This window comes from Artemia franciscana, unplaced genomic scaffold (genome assembly GCF_032884065.1).
Source record: "Artemia franciscana unplaced genomic scaffold, ASM3288406v1 PGA_scaffold_284, whole genome shotgun sequence".
NCBI classification, from domain to species: domain Eukaryota; kingdom Metazoa; phylum Arthropoda; class Branchiopoda; order Anostraca; family Artemiidae; genus Artemia; species Artemia franciscana.
In genome coordinates, this window is record NW_027062658.1 from 10,708 (window position 1) to 36,244 (window position 25,537).

The 25,537-nt window shown below is 35.4% G+C and overlaps 2 protein-coding genes across 2 annotated transcripts; both read right to left on the reverse strand.

Moving 5' to 3' along the window:
- Positions 1 to 12,135: 12,135 nt before the first annotated feature.
- On the reverse strand, positions 12,136 to 12,465 carry LOC136041551 (uncharacterized). Its single transcript, XM_065726242.1, has one exon. The coding sequence runs from the start codon at positions 12,463 to 12,465 to the stop codon at positions 12,136 to 12,138; it is 330 nt and encodes a 109-aa protein (XP_065582314.1).
- A 10,826-nt stretch (positions 12,466 to 23,291) lies between these two features.
- Positions 23,292 to 24,443, reverse strand: LOC136041553 (actin-3-like). The gene has a single exon (XM_065726243.1). The coding sequence runs from the start codon at positions 24,441 to 24,443 to the stop codon at positions 23,292 to 23,294; it is 1,152 nt and encodes a 383-aa protein (XP_065582315.1).
- Positions 24,444 to 25,537: the final 1,094 nt, after the last annotated feature.

Below are 25,537 nucleotides of genomic sequence, written 5' to 3' on the forward strand. Positions count from 1 at the left end.
CTGAAAACGCCTGTATACTTCCCAATAACCATTACTATATGTAAGCACAGGTCAAAGTTTGTAACTTGTTGCCTCTCCCACGGGGACCGTGGGGGAGTAAGTCGTCCCCAAAGACATAGTTATAAGGTTTTTCGACTACGCTGAATAAAATGGCTATCTCAGAATTTTGATCTGTTGACTTTGGGAAAATAATTAGCGTGGGAGGGGGCCTAGGTGCCCTCCAATTTTTTTGGTCACTTAAAAAGGGCACTAGAACTTTTCATTTCCGTTAGAATGAGCTCTCTTGCAACATTCTAGGACAACTGGGTCGATACGATCACCCCTGGGGAAAAGAAACAACAAAAAAACAAAAAAAAAAAAAAATAAATAAACACGCATCCGTGATCTGCCTTCTGGCAAAAAATGCAAAATTCCACATTTTTGTAGATAGGAGCTCGAAACTTCTACAATAGGGTTCTCTGATACGCTGAATCTGATGGTGTGATTTTCGTTAAGATTCTATGACTTTTAGGGGGTGTTTCCCCCTATTTTCTAAAATAACGCAAATTTTCTCAGGCTCGTAACTTTTGATGGGTAAGACTAAACTTGATGAAACCAGCATTAATTATATATTTAAAACCAGCATTAAAATGCGATTCTTTTAGCTATATAGCTATTGGTATCAAAATTCCATTTTTTAGAGTTTTGGTTACTATTGAGCCGGGTCGCTCCTTACTACAGTTCGTTACCACGAACTGTTTGATTCATACAACGTTTTGGCAATCTGAATGCACACAGTGTGGTTTGATTTAGTACCTTTTGGGTAGTTCAAAATGTATCTAAACATACACTGAGTCCCAATTAATATTGAAAGATTTTCCCCCTATCCGACTGTTTATCACCACCCACCAAGGAAAACTCCTTAGCCATTATAGTCATATTAATACAAAGGATCTCTATATTTTCTTTTTTTACCATATGTTTCTGCATATTATAAATAGATAAGTTTCAGAGGTTGAATGATAAAGTTGCTTTAATTAACTTTGTTACTAACTATCCAAATTACGCTAACTGTTTTGACAAAATTCTTAGTAATGCCGTGTTCGTGCGGGTGATTTAAGAAAGACAATTTTAAAATGGATATTAAGTATTAAAACAAAGGCTATTTTGAACCATCAATTCCCCAAAGCACTTCTTATAGAAGCTCATTTTATTTGGAAATTGAAAGTTCTAGTATCCTTTTTAGGAGTCAAAAGTGATTGGAGGGCAACGCACCCCCTCCCATGTCCATCAATTCCTAAAACACATCCAATGAAAATTTTTGAGATAGCTATTTTGTTCAGCATAGTTCAAAGGTCTCCAGACTTCTTGGGGCAAGTGCTATAGGTTATGTAATCGCCCACTATTTTCGCCATTGTTACTATAGTTACTGTATTTGCCTATTGTTACTATTGTAATTCCTAGTAGCATTATGGCTATTAAAGCTAGGGCTATTACTAGTTCTACAGCTACTACTACTACTGTTTTTACTATTACTACTGCTACTAAAGTTACTAAGGCAGAATTTTGGGAAATGTTAAGCTAAATCAAAACACATTATGCGCATACAGGTTGTCAAGAGCAACCATCAGCAATGCCTCAGGAACAGTCTATGATAATAAGTTGAAACTTTCAGCGTGTGTTGAAAAAACAAAGGTGCTATGTGTATACTGCAGCTAATGCTACTACTACAACCATTGCTACTACTGAAGCTAAGAGTATGAAGGTTAAAGTTTCAGGAAGTTTTTCGGTGGATTTTGAACCAAGTCAAAACGAACTATGAGCATGCAGACTGTCAGACGGGTGTAACGACAATATCTCAGGAACAGCTACCATTACTAAGCTGGAACTTTCAGGGTATATTGTAGCGGATTCTGAACTAAGCCAAAAACACTGTGGGTGCACTACTAATACTGCTACTACGATTGCTGTAACTAGTGAGGCTAAGGGTATTAAGTTAAACCTGTTAGGGAAACGTTTCGGGGGGGGGGGTCTCAATTGCACGAAAAAATATATATGCACACAGGTTTTTAAAAGATCATAACCGATACGACTCCTTCATCTTGTGAGGTTTTACAACTATATAAACTATTCGAATAAAAAGAAAATTATTAATAAAAGTAAAGAGTGAAGCTGTCTTGAGCAGAAAAAAATTAAATTTAATGACATTAAATTTCGTATTTGGCACAAAAATTCAAGCATAAAACGAATTTTTAACGAGTTTTCTTGATGAATAAGAAACGTTATGAATTGATATAATTGAAAGTTGGGAAAGCTATCTTGTTCAGAATAGTTGAAAGGTCCAACGACTTTCCCCCTAAAGATAACATGACCCTTTACCCTTTTGGAGAAGGATTGAAAGTCATACCATTTGCCCATTGTTTAAATGTTTAATTGGGATAAGTTTGATCCTTGGTCTCCAAAAAGGCTTTAAGTTATACAGGTGAAGCTTTCATGGAATGTTTGAAGTTGAGTGTTGAACCAAATTAAAACACACTATGTGTATGAATGTTTTAAAAAGGGTGTATCTCAGAAACACCTTAGGGTATTAAACTGGAGCTTTCAGGGGATGATGAAGAGGATGTCGAATTCACCAAAAGACAAAAGGTCCACGCTACTACCACAACTACAATTTAACTGCCACAGTAATCTATTTTCGAATTAAATTTGGTATATTAGACATCTTTTTCATCGACACATTAGTCACGATGACATTCTTTCATTTTTTCGCTGCTTATAATGAGATGGAAATGGATAGTAATTTTTTTAAGCTCACTCTTTATTCTAAGGTTTGAGAATCCATTGGTTCTTAATTGATTTGACATTGAAGAAGAAAAATTGAACGACAGAATTCTAATTTCTGGAGCCAACGTAAGTACTTTTAAGGGCTAATGTTTCAATAATACAAAAAAAATTGGCGTCGAAGCAATATAAAACATCAAAACCAGTTCCGATGATTTAATGAATAATAAAAACATATTTTGAAAGCCGTAGGAATTACAATCAACAGCAAAATATTATCCGATAGATTTATTTTAAGATGTCATTGGAGAGTCAAAGTAGATTTTAAAAATACGTGGAATCAGAGAAGTCACATCCGTCACATTTATTTCTGTTCCCTCTCTGACACCTAAATCTGAAAAAAAGAAAAAGATTAAGGACACAATATTTCACACTAAAGTCTGGTTTAGAATTAAGCGTCTTTCATATTATGTACGTAATTCTATACTAAGTTGTCCAGTTAAGCCTTGTCTTGATTGACATCATTTACCCTACCAGCAAAATTTTTTGTCGGTAGATCATTTTTGAACCGGCAGCTATGATTGGACAGCCTGTATAACTAGACAGCCTCCAAATCTTCCGATGGCTATAATTGGTTGTCCAGTTGAAACCGGCCCTGCTACTGGTAGGGTGAATGATGTCAATCAAGACGAGCCTTTATATTAAGTTAAGTATAATGTGTCACACTTAAATAAATGCTTTCACATTAGGTTAAAGTAAAACTCCGTAAAACCATCAAAATCAGAGATTCAACCTCTGCTGAAGCATGAAGGGCTTCTTTGAAAAAGTTTATTCATTTGCTTTCAAAACTGAATATTGGCTCATCCAAAAATAACGTTTTTTTGCTGCTATATTGAATATACCCATACTTAAAACAAAATATCTATCTTTTGCATTGAAATCATCACTGCCGACCGAAAGTCTAGAAAATAGTCTAGACTAACTTTGTTTTCGTTCGACCAGAAAGCAAGATCCACGCGGTTTTACCCACACTTGAATCCTAGCCATATACGGTTTTTTTTTTTTTTTTTTTTTAGCAAATAAAATAGCCCTGTTTACTTAAAAACTTACGTACCTGATTTTAACATTCCGATTAAGAAAACATTCCGATTAAGAAAAAAAGAAAGACAGAAAAATGCAAGAATAGGTTGTTGTAAACCACACAAGGTAGTTGAGCTGTTTACGCCAACTGTAGACTGGATTTGTTGTTTCACCAACATCTCCTCGTAGTTTAATGGAAAAAACGCGTTCAAGTAAAATTGTCATTTTTCTCATATGCCCTAAATACCGTACGCAAAAAAGGTAACTATTCGAAAAGTTTAAGTTAATTCACGGAAATGGGGGGGGGATCTCGGACTAAAAAAGGGGAGTATGCAACTAACTCATTTTCAGAGTCAATTTTAGCAGAGTCTAACTTTTCCAGATTTCCCCGGCTATTCCTCTAACCCGTCTATTGAGTTTTAACGTCACAACCTCATTGACAAGACTAACAGATGCCATAAAATGGGCTTGGTTTGGAATATGAATTAGAAATAAGTCTTTTACAGTATTATTCATGGCTTGGTTTTCTATTTATTTAGAAAGCGATCATCCGTACTAAAACAAGAAGTGTTTATAGATTTAAAGATACCTTGGATTCACAATCAAGATACATTGAATCAATATCTGATATACTCAAGAAATGCTTAATCCAGTAAAATCATTTCACACAGCTAGGATTATCCAATAGCTAAGACAATTGAATCGTAGGGGTTCAACCAATAAATAAGTATTCAAAGAATATTATTAGGGTAATAATACTTATTACCTAGTAATACTTGTTACTATTATATAGTAAGTGTTATTACATTAGCATTATTATAATAATAATAACAATTAATACTTATTACTATTAGGAGGATTATCCCATTTCTCCCAGACCTACCCCCCCCCCCCAAATGGAAATTTTCTCCCGCAGAAAATTTTCTCATGCAGAATTTCTCCTTGCGATATTTTCTCCTTAAAAATACCTCAGAAAATTCTAACTCTGCTTAAAATTTCCCCCCAGGCGATGTCTCCAAAGCATCCCCAATATAAAATGGGGTCGTCAACGAGAAAGTAAGATAAATGAAATAAATTTCTAGTACAAATTCTGGCAAATTCCCCCGTGTAAAACTTCCCCTGGAAATTTCAAATCGGGAAACTTCCATCCCAATGGAAAATTCTTCCCGTAGAAAATCCATCAACAGAAAATCTCCCTTCCCCTGAAAAATGTCGGTAGGCTTATCTATAACAAATACTATATGTAAACAATGGGCAAATTTAGTAACATACGGCCCTTCCTCCAGTGGTTTTGGGAGGGTCATGTTATGTCCAACGACATCGTTATTATATCTTTTAGCTATACTAAATAAAATGACAATCTCAAAGTTATGATCAGACAACTTTTGGCGAAACAGGATAGCTTTAACTTTAAATTCCTTTTCGAATGAGATCTCTCCCGATATTCTAGGATCGTTGGTTCAATATGATCACACCTGAGACAAAAAAGAATAAAAAAACACGCATCCTTGATCTTTCTTCTGGAAAAATATTTACAAAATTCCTCATTTTTGTAGATAGGAGCTTGAAACCTCTACAGTATGGTTGTCTATGTAGTGTTTTCCCTTTTTTCGAAGATGAGGCAAATTTTCTTAGCTTTTGATCGGTAACATTAAACTTTATGATTCTCATATATTTAGAACCGGCACAATAAGCCAATTTTTTGTCATATATCTATTGATATTGAAATTCCGTTTTTAATGTTTCGGTTTGATTAAACATGGTTACTACCTTTTAAAGACTTGGATAAGTTGGCTTCAGTATGTTCCCTCAATGCTTTCATATACAGGGTTTTGTTCCTTCCTTCTGCTGTGACCATTGTGACACCCGGACTCCTCATTTGATACACGGGGCTTTCAAACAGTTCGTGGTAACGAACTGTAGTAAGGAGCGATCCGGCTCAATAGTAACCAAAACTCTAAAAAATTGAATTTTGATATCAATAGCTACATCAAAAGAATCGCATTTTAATGCTGATTTTAAATATATAAGTTTCATCAAGTTTAGTCTTAGCCATCAAAAGTTACGAGCCTGAGAAAATTTGCCTTATTTAGGAAAATAGGGGGAAACACCCCCTAAAAGTCGTAGGATCTTGACGAAAATGAAACCATCAGATTCAGCGTATCAGAGAACCCTACTGTAGAAGTTTCAAGCTCCTATCTACAAAAATGTGGAATTTTGCATTTTTTGCCCGAAGACAAATCACGGGTGCGTGTTTATTTGTTTTTTTTTTTTTTTTTGTTTTTTTTTTTTTTCCCCAGGGGTCATCGTATCGACCAAGTGGTCCTAGAATGTCGCAAGAGGGCTCATTCTAACGGAAATGAAAAGTTCTAGTGCCCTTTTTAAGTGACCAAAAAAATTGGAGGGCATCTAGGCCCCCTCCCACGCTCATTTTTTTCCCAAATTCAACGGATCAAAATTTTGAGATAGCCATTTTGTTTAGCATAGTCGAAAATCATAATAACTATGTTTTTGGGGATGACTTACTCCCCCACAGTCCCTGGGGGAGGGGTTGCAAGTTACAAACTTCAACCAGTCTTTACATATAATAATGGTTATTGGAAAGTGTACAGACGTTTTCAGGGGGATTTTTTTGGTTTTGGGGGTAGGGTTGAGGGAGGGGGCTATGTGGGAGGATCTTTCCTTGGAGAAATATGCCATGGGGGAAAAAATTCAATGAAAAGGGCGCAGGACGAATCTGGTCACGTTAGAAAAAAACGTCAAATTAAGAGCTTAATATACAATGCTGGGTGTTCGGAGCCTCTCTATTATGGAGTATAATTTGAAAATAACACAACTATGCGAGCGATAAAACATATATACCACAACCATAACTACTGCTAAGAGATAACACAACTATAAAGCGAAAACAGGTGAAAACTAACGGGAAAATAAACGAACTAAGAGGTGGAAGGGGCCCAGAGAAAAACTATAATCCTTTTTCAATTTTGAGCCTAACTTCCGCAAAGGAGTAATAATGTCAGAAGCCCCGAAATACCGAATTATTTTCTTTTCAAACAGTTCGTGGTAAGGAACTGTAGTAAGGGGCGACCCGGCTCAATAGTAAACGAAACTCTAAAAAACGGAATTTTGATGCTAAAAGATACATCAAAAGATTCGAATTTTTACGCTGATTCTAAATATTAAGTTTCAATTAATTTAGTCTTTGTCATCAAAAGTTACGAGCCTGAGAAAATTTGCCCTATTTTGGAAAAAAGGGGGAAACATCCATTAAAAGTCATAGAATCTTAACGAAAATCACACTATCGCATTCGGTATATCAGAGAACTCTATAGCAAAAATTTCAAGCTCCTATCTAAAAAATGTGGAATTTTGTATTTTTTGCCAGAAGACAAATCACGGGTGCGTGTTTATTTATTTTTTTTTTTTTTTTTTTTTCCCAGGGGTCATCTTATCGACCAAGTGGTCCTAGGATGTCGCGAGAGGGCTCATTCTAACGGAAATGAAAAGTTCTAGTGCCCTTTTTAAGTGACCAAAAAATTGGAGGGCAAATAGGCCCCCTCCCATGCTCATTTTTTTCCAAAAGTCAAAAGATTAAAATTTTAAGATAGCCATTTTGTTCAGCATAGTCGAAAACCATAATAACTATGTCTTTGGGAATGACTTACTCCCCCACAATCCCTGAGGGAGGGGCTGCAAGTTACAAACTTTGACCAGTGTTTACATATAGTAATGGTTATTGGGAAGTGTACAGACGTTTTCATGGGGATTTTTTGGTTTGGGGGGTGGGGTTGATGGGAGAGGGCTTTGTGGGAGGATCTTTCCTTTGAGGAATATGTCACGGGGGAAGAAAAATTCAATGAAAAGGGCGCAGGATTTTCTAGCATTACTATAAAAAAAACAATGAAAAAATAAACATGAAAACATTTTTTCAAAAGAAAGTAAGGAATAGCATTGAAATTTAAAACGAACAGAGATTATTACGCATATGAGGGGTTCTAAAAATACTTTAGCATAAAGAGCGAGGTATTTAGGAGGAGATAGATACCTCGCTCTTGATGCTAAAATATTTTTAGTGATTTCAACTATTTATTCTACGGCCTTTTTGATTCAGGGGTCATTCTTAAAGAATTGGGACAAAACTTACGATTTAGTGTAAAGAGCGAGGTATTAACGAGGGTACAAACCCCCTCGTACACATAATAAAAATATAAGAATATAAAAGTTTGTTACGTAAGTTAAATCTTAAGTTACGTATATTTTTTACTAATAAAAACGTTCGTTGAATATTAAAAGTTCTAGTAGCCTTTTTAAGTAACCGAAAAATTGGAGGGCAGCAAGGCCTCCTTCCCCACCCCTTATTTCTCAAAATCGTCAGATCAAAACTAAGAGAAAGCCATTTAGCCAAAAAAAAATTAATATACTAATTTCATTTCAATAATTTATGTGCGGAGAGCCAAAATCAAACATGCATTAATTCAAAAACGTTCAGAAATTAAATAAAAAAAATTAGTTTTTTTAACTGAAAGTAAGGAGCGACATTAAAACTTAAAACGAACAGAAATTACTCCGTATATGAAATGGGTTGTCCCCTCCGCAGTCCCACGCTCTTTACGCTAAAGTTGTTCATTGTTTTAAAAAGTAGAATTGTGGCAAAGAGTCAAACTTTAGCGTAAAGAGCGAGGGACTGCGGAGGGGACAACCCATTTCATATACGGAGTAATTTCTGTTCGTTTTAAGTTTTAATGTCGCTCCTTACTTTCAGTTAAAAAAACTAGTTTTTTTTATTTAATCAATCAAAAAATCTATTAGCTCTCTCAGTGTACTCTCTTCTCGGAGCGTGATTATCTGAGACTCCAGACTGCAGGCCATACAATCTTTCTAAAAAAGATTACAACAATAGTAAAGAGCCTTTCAAAGTAGTAAAATATTCAAGAAGTCATTATTATTACGACCTTAATATGTTCTTAGACTGAATTTCCTTTGAGAAAGGTAAAAAACGTTGATTAAACAATATCTGTAGATGCTTTGTTTTCTGAAGGAATGAGCTCTCAAGTGGTTCACTATGAAATGGCCACAACAACAGGAAAGAAATAACATAGGAGACGTAGCACTGGTTGATAAGTCAAGGCTACTGCGTTGAGTCTGTCTTACCCCACTGAAATGAACCATTAAATACTGATGAAGGGTACTGATGAATAATGATGAAAAAAAAATTCTAAAAAAAAGATCTTCTAAAAAAACAACTTACATTAATGCAAAAAAAAAAAGAATTAAAAAAAGTCAGATTGACACTTTCTTGTTGAAAAATAAACAGATACAGCTGTTCTATATTTTACCATTAGCATCATTGTCTTTTTTTATGATAAATCTGAACACTTTTTTTTTTTAAATCAAAAGGCCTTTAGAACAGAGACTAAAACTATAGGAACCATAGAATTTAAAGAAAGTTGTCAAATAAAATATGTAGTCTAATCATGAGTGTTTATTATGCATATAACACGTTGACATGTCTCAAGAATTCATCCGTGGAGTTCCATCAATATTTCCTAGGTGTACGTTTGAACTACAAAAACACAGAAATAATGAACAATTATTTCGATTTAGTATAATTGAGTTGTTTCAGGAAACAAGAAGTGACGACGAAGAAAATAAATTAGAGAAAAAAGAAGTATCCTCACCATTGAAGAAATTAGATAACCGCGATTTATCGCCTTACCGTATTATCAATTATCAATTTAAGAGGCCTTACCGTCATCTAAAGGAACTTCAATTCCTACCCTAAAAATTAATAACTGGGCTATCTTTCAAGACATACATGTAAAGATCAAAGACTTTGCAATAGAGACTGAAACTATATAAACCATAGAATTCAAAGAAAGTTGTCAAATAAAATATGTAGTCTGATCATGAGTGTTTATTATGCATATAACACGATGATATGTTTAAAGAAAATTACTTGATTCACCCATGGAGTTGAATCAATATTTCCTAGGTACTTGAAATGTACTTAAAATTATTTTGTGTTTAAACACTACCAAGCAGCTTACTTGTACTTGTTGCGTGTTTAGGTCAAATCCAGGCTATTCGTGGCGTCCAGCAGACACCAACGTGCGTCCTTCAAAAGGTTTTGATCGAGGGTGGAAGGCTCTCTAGCCATGATCTCTAACCACTGCCGCTCCCAACAACAGCCATATTTTCAAAACCCTTCGAATGGCTCAAAATCATACACAAAAATGTCACGAGTCTAAGTCACGAGAAAAATTATACAAGTTTAGCTTGAGCTGAAAAGTAGCAATGGCTCAGAGATAAGCTTCATCAGTGATTCTTGATAATTAAAAGCAAATGCTTCTGTGTTCAAGGATAACGTCAGTTCACTCCATAATAGCATTTTGTATAAGACTTTAATTTTACAAGATTATACATATAATACTTATAATGATATCCATGTTTTCTACATTTTCTTGTTTCTGCTTTGTGTTCTCTTCTTTCCGACTGGTAGTTATAGAATTTAAAGACTTTTTTTTGTCTGTTTGGTATTCTTGTCTGCGCAATGTGTGTGTACCCAAGCCATGTCAATCTTCTCTGGTTGACATTATCAGATAAAAATGGCCGATCGCCAAATCACCTATCCTCATTATTCAACGTTCTGTTTGACAGGCTAGTGTCTATGAAAAAACCTACCGTATTTAGTTGAAAATCAGTATTTTCAAATTTGACGCTTCGGCTTTTTTCCGCGATCCTATTTCACATTCATAGAGGAGAACGGAGAGAGCAATACTCAGCCACACATACTTAGATCACTCTGCGAAGTAAAACTGCGCTCAGGTTCCGGATTTTCCTGGTCGAAGAAGGACGCTCCAATCTGAAAATCTCTTCTGAGGCTCCGGATCTCTTCTAAGGATTCGTTAGCAGGACAGACCATCGAGCAGAGGTATTTAAACGACGGAAAATACCCGATCTGACCACAATTAAGAATTTCAGGGGTTTTATCCATCCTTGCCGTTCCCATTGTATTCGGTAGACTTAATTGAAGACAAGTCAAGATTGCCCTGCCATGATATTGAAAATACCCTAGGATTCTGCCACAGACTCAGCAAGCATTTCCATATCGTAAGCATAGTTAGGTTTTGGTACGGAACATGGTGCACTAACTGCGAAACCTTAGTACTTGTTAAGGATTCAAATCGATGATGAAGCTGAACAAGGTTGGTGATAGGACACAGCCTTGACGTACATCCTCCTTGATCGGGATTAGACCTGAAAGCTCACCAAAATATGCACAGAGTAGACTGATGTTTTCCTCATGTATATCACTATCTCTCATTAATCACTAGTGGCACCACGATGGACCAAAACCAAAGCCAGTGATGAAGTCTCTGAGGATTTGGATTGTTTCCAGCTGGTGTTTGAAAGATTTCCAAGGATCTGTCACAAGCTAAAGATTTGATCACAGAAGCCAAAACAGGTTGAAATCAGGTGGGTTTGGTTGCATTCAGCAGTTTTTGGTGTCTCTGCATCTGTTTATGAGTATGATTACGAACAGATTAGTGGCAATAAGGACAAGGAATATCCCTCGGTGGTTCATACAATCCAATCCCTCCTTTTTTAAGACAGGCGAAGTCTTCCACTTATCGTGCATGTGTTAATTAACCCACACTTTGGTGATCAAACTATGATGCTCAACCACTGCCAACTCGGGGAGAGCTTTAAGTAAATCGGCAAGTTTCATACCGACTTCTGGATTCCTGCATTGTGTTTAGGACTTGTGTCATCTTGCTTACTTCGTCCTTGGAGGGTTGATCCTGCATACACTTTTACAAACCTGGTTGTTTTAGGGAAGGGGCGGATTCAGGAGCTTTGGGTAGTTTATTTCGGCTATTACTGAATCTGTGTATTATTAAAACTTTCAAATATACTAACTCTTTTTCAATACATTACTTACTGTTGATGAGTATTCCACCCCGTCCCTTGCCTTGAGCAAGGTGATGGTTGTTTGCTTCTTTTTCTAAGTATATTCTCCAAGTCACTGATAGAGGTTTCGTCTATTGTTCCGTTGAGCAGCTCATTCCACATTGGTGAAAACATCAGACCAGTAAGTTTATTTATCAGCTCTTATCAATTTGCTATATTCTTTTTACAGCACTTTGCAGGTGGTGAAATCTTGTTGGTCACATCTTTCTTCTTAGCAGAGAGTGTGGCTGTTCTATTGAGATTCGTCTTTTCTCATATCTAGTAGTGTTAGGATAGGATTTTTTTCTATGTATAACTCTTTAATGTTGAATTTTTCAAACATTATTTGATATATTTGAGCAAAACTGGGTGATTTTCTGGGGATATCTGCAGCTTATGGTCAAAAATATACCCCCATATCTTCTCTAAATTGTCATAATCTTTCACAATCCCATTTTTTACCGGATAATTGGCAGTCAAAATATCTCTTCTTTCTTCAAATTCCCTACCTAAGTGAATATTTTGACTGTATTTAGGCTGCTCAATTTTCCTTCCAACGACAACAGGAAAAATAGTTTGGGCTTCCATTTGCAGTGGATTGGCAAAACCAGCTAAAATAGTTTTAGATCTATTTTCTATTACAACTGGAATATCACAATTCATAATTTTCATTTTTGAGTAGAATGACTTAATACCTGACAAAGTGTGGTAAATGGACTGTTTTTTCTAATCTTTGAATTTTTAATATTAATATTAGTTTTATATAAAAGTTAGTTGAACACATAGGCTGTATTATTCCAATATTTTTGGATTTTAGCAATATATTGATAAATCTAGTAGTTTCATTAAGATATAAATATTTCTCAGGTTATAAAAGGTCTACAAAAAATCTGGATAACAAAAAACTTAACAAAAAATATCAAAAGGATACAATCAAACACAAACAATCAAAAGGATAACAAAAAAATCTGATTGGTGAACTTAAACTAGAGTAATTCATAAAATTTATAATATTGAACGAACTCTAATCTATAATAACTGATATCTTTAATGTAAATCTTCATAAATGGTGTCAGTCAAGGGGATTTCATATAGGAGATTTCATTTCTTTCGGATAACATCCATGCTTACATTTAGACAAATTGTGTAACTAGTTTAAACCAAGATTGAAATAACGCTTCTCTCCCACGTGGCTTTGAGCCAATATTGTGATTTTTTTTCGAATGGTGAAAAAAAGTCTTTTTGCTAATTGACGATACTGGATCAAATCAAGGAGTGATAAAGGTTTTACATTTTGCACTTTGATAAGTTTATAAGGGTGTAAATGGCAGTCCAAACACGAGAGGCCGAGAAAATGCAAAGTGCCAAGTTCTTGCAATAAATTAATTTTAAACTGGATTTATTACCGGTGCTTTCGCAGAGAGTTAATACGATTCCTGAACTTTCGGATAGCATTGATGCCATACAAGTATAGTTAAGTAACATTATTACGCAGTTATCTACCAATGCTAAGACAAATGATGAAATTAAAAAAGAGCTGGAAAATGTGAAATCTAACCTAGGAGTCCCTTGTGAACGAGCCAACAAGTTCGAAGCAGAGCAGAAACAAAAGAATTTAATCTTCTATAATTACACCCCTCAACAACTTGGCGATTATGCTCTGAAGCAAGAAATAACGGGGTTAATAAATCGAACTATGCCGTCTCTCGGAATAAATCGAAGTGATATACGTGACATTTTTAGATTGAAATCAGGGCCGATAGTAGTAAAGCTTAACTTGGTTGAAATCAGAAACTATATTTTAAGAAACAGCTCCGTATTAAGAAGGTTTGGTTTATTGGCGGCTCCGGATTACACAGCTATACAAAGGGAGGCCCGTAAACATTTAAAGGAAATGTTGAATCCTGCGCAAAATGATGGCCGTGATGCAAAATTACGAGGTGACAAACTATTTATGGAAGGCCGAATATTGAAGCATGATGGAAATTCAATAGTCGAGATTAAGCGTAATTTCAAGCCTGTACAAAATTCTGGTCCACCCTTTAGTGCTAGGCTCCCAAATGATCCCAATAATATTCTGGTGAGGCTAGTTAGTGATGCCAGTGATAGTGATACTGAGATATTAGTACCATCGACCAGCACTCCTCAGGCAGTATCGACAGCTAAAAGACCTACTAGTGCTATTGTCAGCCCAAATGACTTGTTTCGACCAGGTACTCATAATATAGTACCCAAAGGAAGCCATTCGCCAAGACAGTAGTTTAATGAAAGACATCGTGGTGGTTTTTCACGTGATTTTTATGACAATAAACACCGAAGTGAGTTAGCGGATATAAATAACCGCAACGTGAGTATTATTATGTTGCCTTTCCCCCGACTAAGACTAGTAACGAGCAATCTCAATCAAAGGCTAGTGATGTTAACGTGCTAACAGAAGGCGTAGAAATAGAGGATATAGAGGGCCATATACTGAGTCTAATGTCATGGAACATACAAGGATTACGTGATAAGTTGACCTATTTATATGACGATTTATTTTCGTTTGATGTGATTTCGCTTATTGAAACATGGAACGATTGTTCTCCTATATCACCTCTCCCCGGGTATTTCGTTGAACAGACCGTGCGTAATGTAGCAAGAAATAATAGACATTATGGTGGCATTTTGGTTTTGGTTAAAGCATCTGCTATTAACGGCTATGAGAGAATTAGTAGTAGATCTGAAAACTTGCTTTGGCTGTCTTTTCATTTGAAATGTGGGAAGCAATTAATTTTGGGTGTAGTGTATATGCCTCCTCAGAATAGTTCGTACAATCGAGAAAATACTTGGGAGATTTTAGGAGAAGAATTTTCGTTAATACAAGAAAGTTATAAAGATCTGGATTGTGTGTTAATGGGGGATTTCAATGCTTATACCGGCCTGAAGGCTGAGATCCCAGATATGTTGATCCCAGATTTAGGTGATTTTGTCCCAATTTGTTGTAGAATACCACGAAACAACAAGGATGAAAAAATAAAAATAAATGTATGGTGGAGAAAGCTCCTAGCGTTTTGTGGGGAACATGGTCTGATGATTGCGAATGGTAGGTTTGGGAATGATAATGGTAGGGGCGACTTCACTTGCCTTTCGGGTCCAACTCAAAGTGTTGTAGATTATGTGCTAATTAATACGCAATTTGTACCTGAATCAATAAATACGGGAGTATTAGATTTAGTTGGATCTGATCATAGAGCTATTATGCTTGAGGTGAAGATTGGGCAGTTCGTGAACCACAGTTCACGAGTAAGAAATTTCTATAATGCGGATTATACAAAAATAGGTTTAGAAAAACGAATTAGAAATGATTTAACAGATAAAGATATTTAGATATTTAGAACGGAGCTCTTGGACTCGCATGTAAAAAATAAGTTGAAAGCGTTAGAAGACAATGAAAAAGATGCACATAGTGTAATTATGCTGGTAAATGAAATAATGGGCAGTTGTGCAGAATCATGTGGCCTGACTAAAAAATTAAAAAAGGATGAGGGTTATTTTGACTTGGATTGCAAGTTAATGAAAGAAGAAGCAAAATATTTATTAAATCGTTTGAATGAATTTGATAGCGCGGAAGATCAAAGTCTAAAATTGGCTAAATATAAAGATAAAAGAAGAGAATATAAAAGTTTAATAAAAAGAAAAAAAAGAATACGAGAATAAGAAGAAACTGGATATTTTGCTGATGATTTTAGAAATAAAGATTTTAAAAAGCTTTGGGGCTATATAAAGCATAGATGGAGAAATGTTAATACCCAGACTGTTCCGGAAGCTGATTCATGGCCAGATTACATAAATGATTTAGAAGGTGTTTGTGCAGATCATCAGGAGGTAGCGCATACCCCAGAGATGGTTATTTATCCCATGAGAGAACATGATTACGATTTAGTGGGTGATGTGAATAGCCAAGAGATTACGTCAATATTTAAGAATTTAAAAGGTGGTACTGCTGCGGGTGTTGATGGTATACCAATATTGTTATTTAAGAGTTTTCTTTCCATTTTGATACCGATAATTGTTCTTCTTTGTAATAAGGTGTTAAGGTCAGGGCAATTTCCAAGCGCTTGGAAGACATCATTGTTTATACCACTTTTTAAGAGAGGAGACCCGAAGGCTCATGGAAATTATCGTTTAATTGCGCTTGTCCCTGCTTTAAGTAAGGTTTTGGAGAAAATATTAGATACCAGGCTTCCCAATTGGTTAAATAAAAATAATTTAATGCATGAGGAACAAGGAGGTTTCAGGACAGGGTATGAAACGACAGATAGTGTGTTTATTTTGAAGGCATTAATAGATAAATATGGAAAGGATAAAACTTGTCTTTATGTGGGATTTCTGGATCTCCATAAGGCTTTTGATAGTGTCGACAGAGAGTTATTGAAGGATGACATGCTAAATATTGGCCTTCCCCATTCATTTGTCAGATTGATAGTGAGCATGTATACTTGTGTGAGTGGAATCATTCAAGTTGGTAATAGGTTTTCGAAGCTTTTTGATATTAAGCGGGGAGTAAAAAAGGGCAGCACCCTTTCACCTAAGTCGTCATCTTCTTCATCATCCCCTGAAAGCTCCAGCTTAATACCCTAAGGTGTTTCTAAGATACATCCTTTTTAGGGTGTATCTTGCTAAATTACATGCTAAATATTGGCCTTCCAATTCATTTATTAGATTGATAGTGAGCATGTATACTTGTGAGAGTGGAAACATTCAAGTTGGTAATAGGTTTTCGAAGCTTTTTGATATTAAGCGGGGAGTAAAACAGGGCAGCACCCTTTCACCTAAGTTGTTTAATATTTTATTAATGATGTTGTTAATTTTATAGAGAATAGATGGGCTCCGAAAGTAAGCCTAGGGACTCAAAAACTATCTCTCTTATTATTTGCAGATGATATTGCTTTGGTGGCTAATAAACCGCAAGATCTACAGACTCTTTTGAATCTCATAGAAGAATATTTGCATATAAAAAAGTTAAGGCTGAATACTGAATAGAGCTAAGTTATTATTTTAAAAAAAAGGAAGGTTGGGGACGATGAAAAATATACATTTAAATTTAATAATAAGGAACTATTTATAAGTAAAAGAATAAAATATTTAGGCTTTATCTTATCGAAAAATGGAAGCCTAAGGAGTCAGATTGATGAAATAATTAAGAGAGGTAGGGTGGCCATGTCAGTTATATTTAGAAACCCGACGATAATGGGGATCAAAAACCTAAAAATGCATAAAAGAATATTTAACACAAAAATTTTACCCGTGATAGAATATGGAGCGGAGATTTGGGGTGGAGAAACGGTGCAGCAACTGGAGTCCCTTCAGCTCCAGTATTATAAAAGAGTGTTTGGTCTACATCAGACAACTCATTCACAGATTCTGAAAGGTGATATGGGCCTGTTTTCTTTAAAGCTACGTAGGTATATTTTAATGCTTAGATTCTGGTTGAAGTTAACTAAGAGTAATGAAGATAGACTAGTAAGAGTGGCATATGAAGAGATGATGAAATGTGGTTTAAAAACCTCGTGGCCATCCCAAATTCGGAATGAGAAAAAGTAGGAATGCCTTATTTATGGAATAATGGTCTTTGCTTGTTTGTTATTTATTTATATTTGTGTGTTTATATGGCCCACGGGTTTTTGAAATACACCTATCTCTCTATCTATCTATAGAAGTCATTAATAAAAGTTTAGTTTACACTTTAAATTGAGAAATGTGTAAGAATAGCTTGCGTCAGGAATTAAACCTTTGCCTTTCAGAGTCGAATTCCAACACAATATCCACTGCACAACACAAGCTTTGAATATCGAATTTCAAAACAGTTTATGATATACTTTACAATACAAAATGAACGTTTATTCATTCGGGTTGCAGCGGAAGCTAATTTCTTGTCAATAATAACCTTAATATTAAAACAAAACACACTTTTTGAAAACTCACATAAAGTTTATTATAAAAGACTATTTACTAACTTTAATAGACAGTATTGGTGAATAAATTAAAATTAACACCGACAGAAATAACTTCATGTAATAATTCAAACTCAGAACAACAAAAATCACTATTAAAGAATAAATACAACCCAAAATAAAATGACATTAAGTATAGCATCATAGAATATAAAATACAACAGTTATTAATGTAAATAAATGAATAAATCTTAAATCAAAGAAAAAAATTAATGCTATTATCAAACTTAAAACGAATAAAAATCACTAAAAACAAGATTTTGTCTACTGATTTTTTCCCTGAATGTAAAAGTTTAAGACCTACAGAGTTAATTGTCCATTACTGAAGAACTAAAATAATTAAATAGCCCATAACTCCTATAAAAATAGAATCAGATCAAAACAAGAAGTAAAATATTAGAACCACCTTGTTCGTAACCCCTATACAACAAACTTATCATCCCTTGGCTTCAACTAAAAGCAAATATATCGGCTTGCAAATCAAGATAAGATTTTCATAGTTAGTCAAGCCAAATAAATTTAAGTTTCTTACGCAGGAATTACGCAAGGGATAGGACGTGATCGTGTCTTACTAGGTTGCAAGCTACAGCCTAAACCAGAATTCAAAGCTACGGGTTCAATCTGGGTCACCATTTGTAATGCAGTAAACCTCTCCTTTGTGTAATTTCAATATAACTATCTTCTTCAAAATAGTGTCTTGCGTTAGTTCAAATTTGCCATCAATATTCTCTTAAATTTTACCATCATAAACAAAGCCTTAAAAGTCCTATTATAACAGTTGTTTTGGTGGTTGTAAAAGTAGTTGTAGTGTCTTTTGTATTAGTGGTGGTAGTTGTGGTATTAGTACCAGCATTAGTTGAGTATAGTATATATATATATAATGTCCTTGTGTTTAGTCAAACATTGCTTTCATGATGCCCCAAGGGTTTCACCTTAAAACTCGAAATCATCCCAAAATAGTGTATAAATTCACTTTTGACATTTTTTTTTTAGATCTTTTTCACCATAATACTCTGAGTCATACAATGTGTTGCAATTAAAGCAGTAATTTGAGTAGTTCGGTTGCAGTAGCAGCATAAGGAAAAAGAAGACATAGTATTAGTGTTTCTAATATGCCCTTTTGACTATTTGTTTGCACCCAGTGTATTTTAGTTCATTTCAAATTCCCCCTCTATATTTTTTTAAATTTTCACAGTCATACTTATAGCCTTAATTGTACTAGTACAATAGTAGTAGTGGCAGTAGTAGGAAGAGCTGCAGCAGTGATAGAGTTGAAACATTAGTAGTAACAGTAGTATTATCGGTATTAATAGCAGTCTTAATAGGTACATTTTGACTTTTTATACTCTGAACATCCATCTCATGTTGCCCCTGAAGTTTCTTCATCATATGATATGCTGTTCCAAAAATATTACTGATTTTCCTATTTGAACTATCTGTGTACAAATAATTTATTTTAATCTAGTTCAAATTTCCCCTCAAGACACCTCAGATTTTTTTCCAGTATCCTCAGTTTTCTAGTTCTTGATACAGAAGTTGTAGTTTTAGTGAAAGTAGTGGTAGTAGTAATAGTACTTATGGTAGCAGTAAAAGCAGCAGTAGTTGTAGTAGTATTAGCGTGCAAATATTGCATTTTGGTCAATTGATAATCTCCTTTATTATTTTCTAAGAATTCTAAATTAATATACTCAGTCATTCCGGAGTTACACCTTTTTGTCCACCCATATATGCATAAAGTGCTACGATTTAGTTCAAAACTGCCCTTGACATTCCCTAAAAGACTCATCTTAGCTTTATATTATGTAATATTAGAAGTAAAACTTGGAAAGATAGTTACATAGAATGAAATAATGTTTCAAGGGGTTTAAATGACCTCTAGACCCTAGTAACAGAAATATTAGAAGGAAATCAAATTCTTATAAAAAACTAAATGATAACATGCATTATGATAAAAAGATTAGAATTTGAATTGGAAAATAATTTGGAAAAGTTAGCTGGCGAGCCATCTACTTCTCAAAGTCCAAAGCAAACCATAACAAACTATGTTTTAGTACAAAACTCTCCTCGACATTCCCTGAAAGACTCCTCTTTGTGGTTTTCGTGTTTTGGGAAAGTAGGAGTTAAACATTCTAAGATATTTATATATAATGCAAAAATGTTTCTAGGGGTTTTTAAGTAAAAAATTAGCTCTAAACTAAGTAACTTAAATGTTAGAAAAATATGAGACTTTTATCGAAAACTGAATTGTAATACGAATGAAAACACCACATGCTAAATTTTTTTTTTTACGAGATAATCTAAAAATATATCTTTTGATAAGTATGGTTTCTTGGCTATTGTGCCATATCCAACCGACTTTGTTCGGTTACCAGTCATCTCACTATATTATCAAGACATAAAACTATGAAGCTTAACCACTGCAAACTCTGGGAGAGCTTTAAGTAAATCGGTGAGTTTCATACCGACTTCTGGATTCCTGCATTGTGTTTAGGACTTGTGTCATCTTGGTTACTTCGTCCTTGAAGGGTTGATCCTACATACACTTTTACAAACCTGGTTGTTTTTGGGAGGGGGCGGATTCAGGAGCTTTAGGTAGTTTATTTCGGCTATTACTGAATCTGTGTATTATTAAAACTTTCAAATATACTAACTCTTTTTCAATACATTACTTACTGTTGATGAGTATTCCACCCCGTCCCTCGAGGCGAGGTGATGGTTGTTTGCTTCTTTTTCTAAGTATTCTCCAAGTCACTGATAGAGGTTTCGTGTATTGTTCCGTTGAGCAGCTCATTCCACATTGGTGAAAACATCAGACCAGTAAGTTTATTTATCAGCTCTTATCAATTTGCTATATTCTTTTTACAGCACTTTGCATGTGGCGAAATCTTGTTGGTCACATCTTTCTTCTTAGCAGAGAGTGTGGCTGTTCTATTGAGATTCGTTACTTCGTTTTCCGCTTGAAAAACCCTTGTTTGTTCTCGGCAGCTTCATTGACGTTATCTTTGAATTCGAGGCATTTCTTTTCAACCTTGGTCTCGGGGTAGTTGGGGTCCACACTTTTTTCTTCAAGGTCACGTTGGAGGGTAGCAAAGCGCTTCAAAATTTCAAACATAAATGCTCCTTTGTGCTCATCTACTTTAGCCTCGACACGTCAATTTTCCTACTGGGAATAGTATTCTACTTTGTGAATTGTGTGTGCATTTCGATCATGTGCCAGCACCTCTTTGCACCTTCGAGTCCGAAATAATAGTTTTCCACCACTAGGATATAAGCAGCTAGTCTATTTAGACCTTTACTCTTCCGTTAAGGCATTCCAGTTCTAAGTTTGAGATGGTCTGTATCGAATTCAGGTGGTGCATTGCCACAGCAGGATTGTTCTGCATTGTACATTATATAAACCTGTTTAAATTCATACACCTACTCCCGAGGCCACGATTGCTGATTGCTTATTCAGTGTTCGAAAACTTGTCACCTATTCTGGCATTCACATTACATCCAACTAAAGAAGCAAATGGGATTGTTGTAGACTGTCGCGATGATGTCACAAATGTTTCACTAGTCTACAACGGTCATATCCTTTTAAAGGATTGTTTAAGTTTAAATCCTGGAGATCAAGATTTGACAAATAATTTGGAGCAATTATTAATGAATTCACACAGAAGTGTCCATTTTAAATCGGATATGGTTCGTGGGTCGTTGGGCAAATTTGAAAACTAGCGAGAGACCTTCGCTTCCCATAGCAAAAAATAAAAAACCGAAAACCCACAAAAATACGAAATATAATATTAGATGTGCCTTTTTCAAAACCCTCATATAGGAAACTTGCAGCTCCTTGGCTCGAATAACAAGGAAAATCTATTGACATGAAAAACAGGCCTTCCGAGGGTGAGGCTGTTCTTATTCCTCGCATACTTATGACTCCAACAGATCTTTCGTTTCAATTTAAAAGATTGCAACTCCCAATTCGATTAGTATTTTCAATTACCATCAACAAAACTCAAGCGCAATCATTAGAAAAACATGGTATAGATTTTAACACGGATTGTTTTTCCAATGGACAATTATATGTTGCATGCTCAAGAGTCGGTAAACCGGACAATCTGTTTATATGCACAGACAATGGAACTGCAAAGAATGTTGTATATCCACAAGTTTTACGCAGTTAAGAATTAGAACATATCTGTCGTTCTACATAAGAGAATCCATATATAGAAGCCTGCTGCGTGCCGCTAGATGGGTCCAGGCGATGAAGTCACCTGGTCCCAGGTAGTTTTCATATTACTGTTTAATTCAATATAGTGTCTTGTGTTAGTTCAAATTTGCCATCAAACTTCTCTCAAATTTTAATTCATAAACATGGTCTTAAAAGTACTATTATAACATTAATTTTGGTGGTAGTAAAAGTAGTTGCAATTTTAGTGTTGTAGAAATGACTTTCGACTCGATACACCGCGAGACCATGTGGAAAATTTGAATACATTACTGGATCCCGATTAAAATTGTAAATATAATGAAAGCGCTATACCTCGATATTATGTGTGCAGTACAAACCGAGGGTGGTCTAACGGATTGGTTTACCGTTCAGTCGGGTGTAAGGCAGGACTGCATTCTATCGCCACTGTTATTTGCCATAGTCATAGATTTTGTGCTTCGTGGATGTAGCTTCAGTGGGGGTCTACAATTAAACCTGCTAAGAACCCTTCATGATGGTGTTTTTGCGGACAATATCGTACTCTTCGCTCACGAGTCAGAAGATATACAAAACAATATAAATGAACTTGAGCGTGTGGCAAATTCTGTTGGACTCTCCATAAGCGCTAACAAGACTAAATCAATGTCAAATGCGGTCATTCCTGACTTAGCTGAGAGACTTTTGGTCAACAATGAGGAAATTGAAGTAGTAAGAGAGTTCAAATATCTAGGCAGCATTCTTACGCAAGATGCCAATCCTGAAGGAGAAATTTTGTGCCGAATAGCTTTGGCTGGCTCTGCCTTAAATCGTCTCAGAAATGTTTGGAGAAATAGCAAATATTCCCAAAAGCTAAAACTCAGAATTTATAATAGCAATGTCCTCTCCGTCCTTACATATGGTTGTGAAACTTGGAGTATCACTGCGCAACTAGGAAAACGACTATGGGCATTCGATAATAACTGCCTAAGATATATTTTGAATATACATTAGACTGAGAGAATAAGAAATGATGAGATTTATACCATGACAAATCATACCCCCATCCTTGATGCCATTAGAAAGCGACGATGGATGTATTGGGGGCACATGGTGCGAATGGGTGATGGAAGGTTACCACTTGACATATGGTGTTGGATACCCGCTGGCCTCCGCAAGTCAGGGAGACTCAAAATGATCGTTGGCAGGATGTAAGAGAAGGAGGCGAAGCTGGAGAGGTTTTCGATGGAGGAGCTTTGGTCGAAGGCTCAGGACAGGTCGTCGTGGCGAACCACTGTTGCTGCTTTATGCGCCCTCAGGCGTGGGAGGACCTAAGCCTAAGTAAGTCTAAGAAATGACTTCAGGGCGTTTTTCCGTCTTGATAAATGGCTTCTTGAATTTTTGTAGTCTTGGTTTTTTATTGTCAGCTCTTTGAATATTGGGGAGGAGGCTAGCGAAGATCCACCTCTCCATACCAAATTATTGTCAGAGTTGACAAGAATATCCATTTTTGTGGTCGATGGTACAAGAGCAGTGACTTCCTTAATCATTCTTTCAGGAAAGCCAGTGCACTTCGTAAGGCAACCCGTCAATACTGTATTCATACTGAGGGTGTTTCTGTATTCAATATCGATTTTCATTATCGAATCGTAGAGAGCATTATGAATGCCAAAATATCTCTTACCGAGGAAGGATGGCTGGAATAAGGCTTCAGTGCTTCTGATTTTTTCATTGCCAATTTTAATAAGCTGACCATCAGGCAGCTTATAGCTATTTTTATAAGATTTTAAACTCATTTGCTTCCGCCAGAATGATTGCTCTTGGAAGGCAGCCATCTCCTTCTCAAAGTCTAGAGCAACGTGGCACATTCGTTCTTTGATATCACGAACCGTATCCGATTCAAAATGGACACTGTGTGAGTTCATTAATAATTGTTTCAAATGATCTGTTACATCTTGATCTCCAAGATAAACACTTAAACAATCCTTTAAAAGGATTGTTCCGTTGTAGTCTGGTGTAACATTTGTGACATCATCGCCACAGTCTACAACGATCCCATTTGCTTTTTTTATACCTAGTAGTGTTAGGATAGGATTTTTTTCAATGTGTAACTCTTTAATGTTGAATTTTTCAAACATTATTTGATATATTTCATCTGTTTTAGCTTCTGGGTTAAGGGGAGCCTCTGTGAGCAAAACTGGGTGATTTTCTGGGGATATCTGCAGCTTATGGTCAAAAATATACCCCCAGATCTTCTCTAAATTGTCATAATCTTTCACAATCCCATGTTTTACCGGATAATCGGCAGTCAAAATATCTCTTCTTTCTTCAAATTCCCTACCTAAGTGAATATTTTGACTGTATTTAGGCTGCTCAATGTTCCTTCCAACGACAACAGGAAAAATAGTTGGGGCCATTTGCAGTGGATTGGCAAAACCAGCTAAAATTGTTTTAGATCGATTTTCTATTACAACTGGAATATCATTCATAATTTACATTTTTGAGTAGAATGACTTAATGCCTGAAAAAGAGTGGTAAATGGACTGTTTTTTCTAATCTTTGAATTTTTAATATTAATATTAGTTTTATATAAAAAGTTAGTTGAACACATAGGCTGTATTATTCCAATATTTTTGGATTTTAGCAATATATTGATAAATCTAGTAGTTTCATTAAGATATAAATATTTCTCAGGTTATAAAAGGTCTACAAAAAATCTGGATAACAAAAAACTTAACAAAAAAAAATATCAAAAGGATACAATCAAACACAAACAATCATAAGGATAACAAAAAAATCTGATTGGTGAACTTAAACTAGAGTAATTCATAAAATTTATAATATTGAACGAACTCTAATCTATAATAACTGATATCTTTAATGTAAATCTTCATAAATGGTGTCAGTCAAGGGGATTTCATATAGAGGATTTCATTTCTTTCGGATAACATCCATGCTTACATTTAGACAAATTGTGTAACTAGTTTAAACCAAGATTGAAATAACGCTTCTCTCCCGCGTGGCTTTGAGCCAATATTGTGATTTTTTTCGAATGGTGAAAAAAAAGTCTTATTGCTAATTGACGATACTGGATCAAATCAAGGAGTGATAAAGGTTTTACATTTTGCACTTTGATAAGTTTATAAGGGTGTAAATGGCAGTCCAAACACGAGAGGCCGAGAAAATGCAAAGTGCCAAGTTCTTGCAAGAAGTTAATTTTAAACTGGATTTATTACCGGTGCTTTCGCAGAAAGTTAATGCGATTCCTGAACTTTCGGATAGCATTGATGCCATACAAGTACAGTTAAGTAACATTATTACGCAGTTATCTAACAATGCTAAGACAAATGATGAAATTAAAAAAGAGCTGGAAAATGTGAAATCTAACCTAGGAGTCTCTTGTGAACGAGCCAACAAGCTCAAAGCAGAGCAGAAACGAACGAATTTAATCTTCTATAATTACACCCCTCAACAACTTGGCGATTATGCTCTGAAGCAAGAAATAACGGGGTTATTAAATCGTACTATGCAGTCTCTCGGAATAAATCAAAGTGATATACGTGACATTTTTAGATTGAAATCA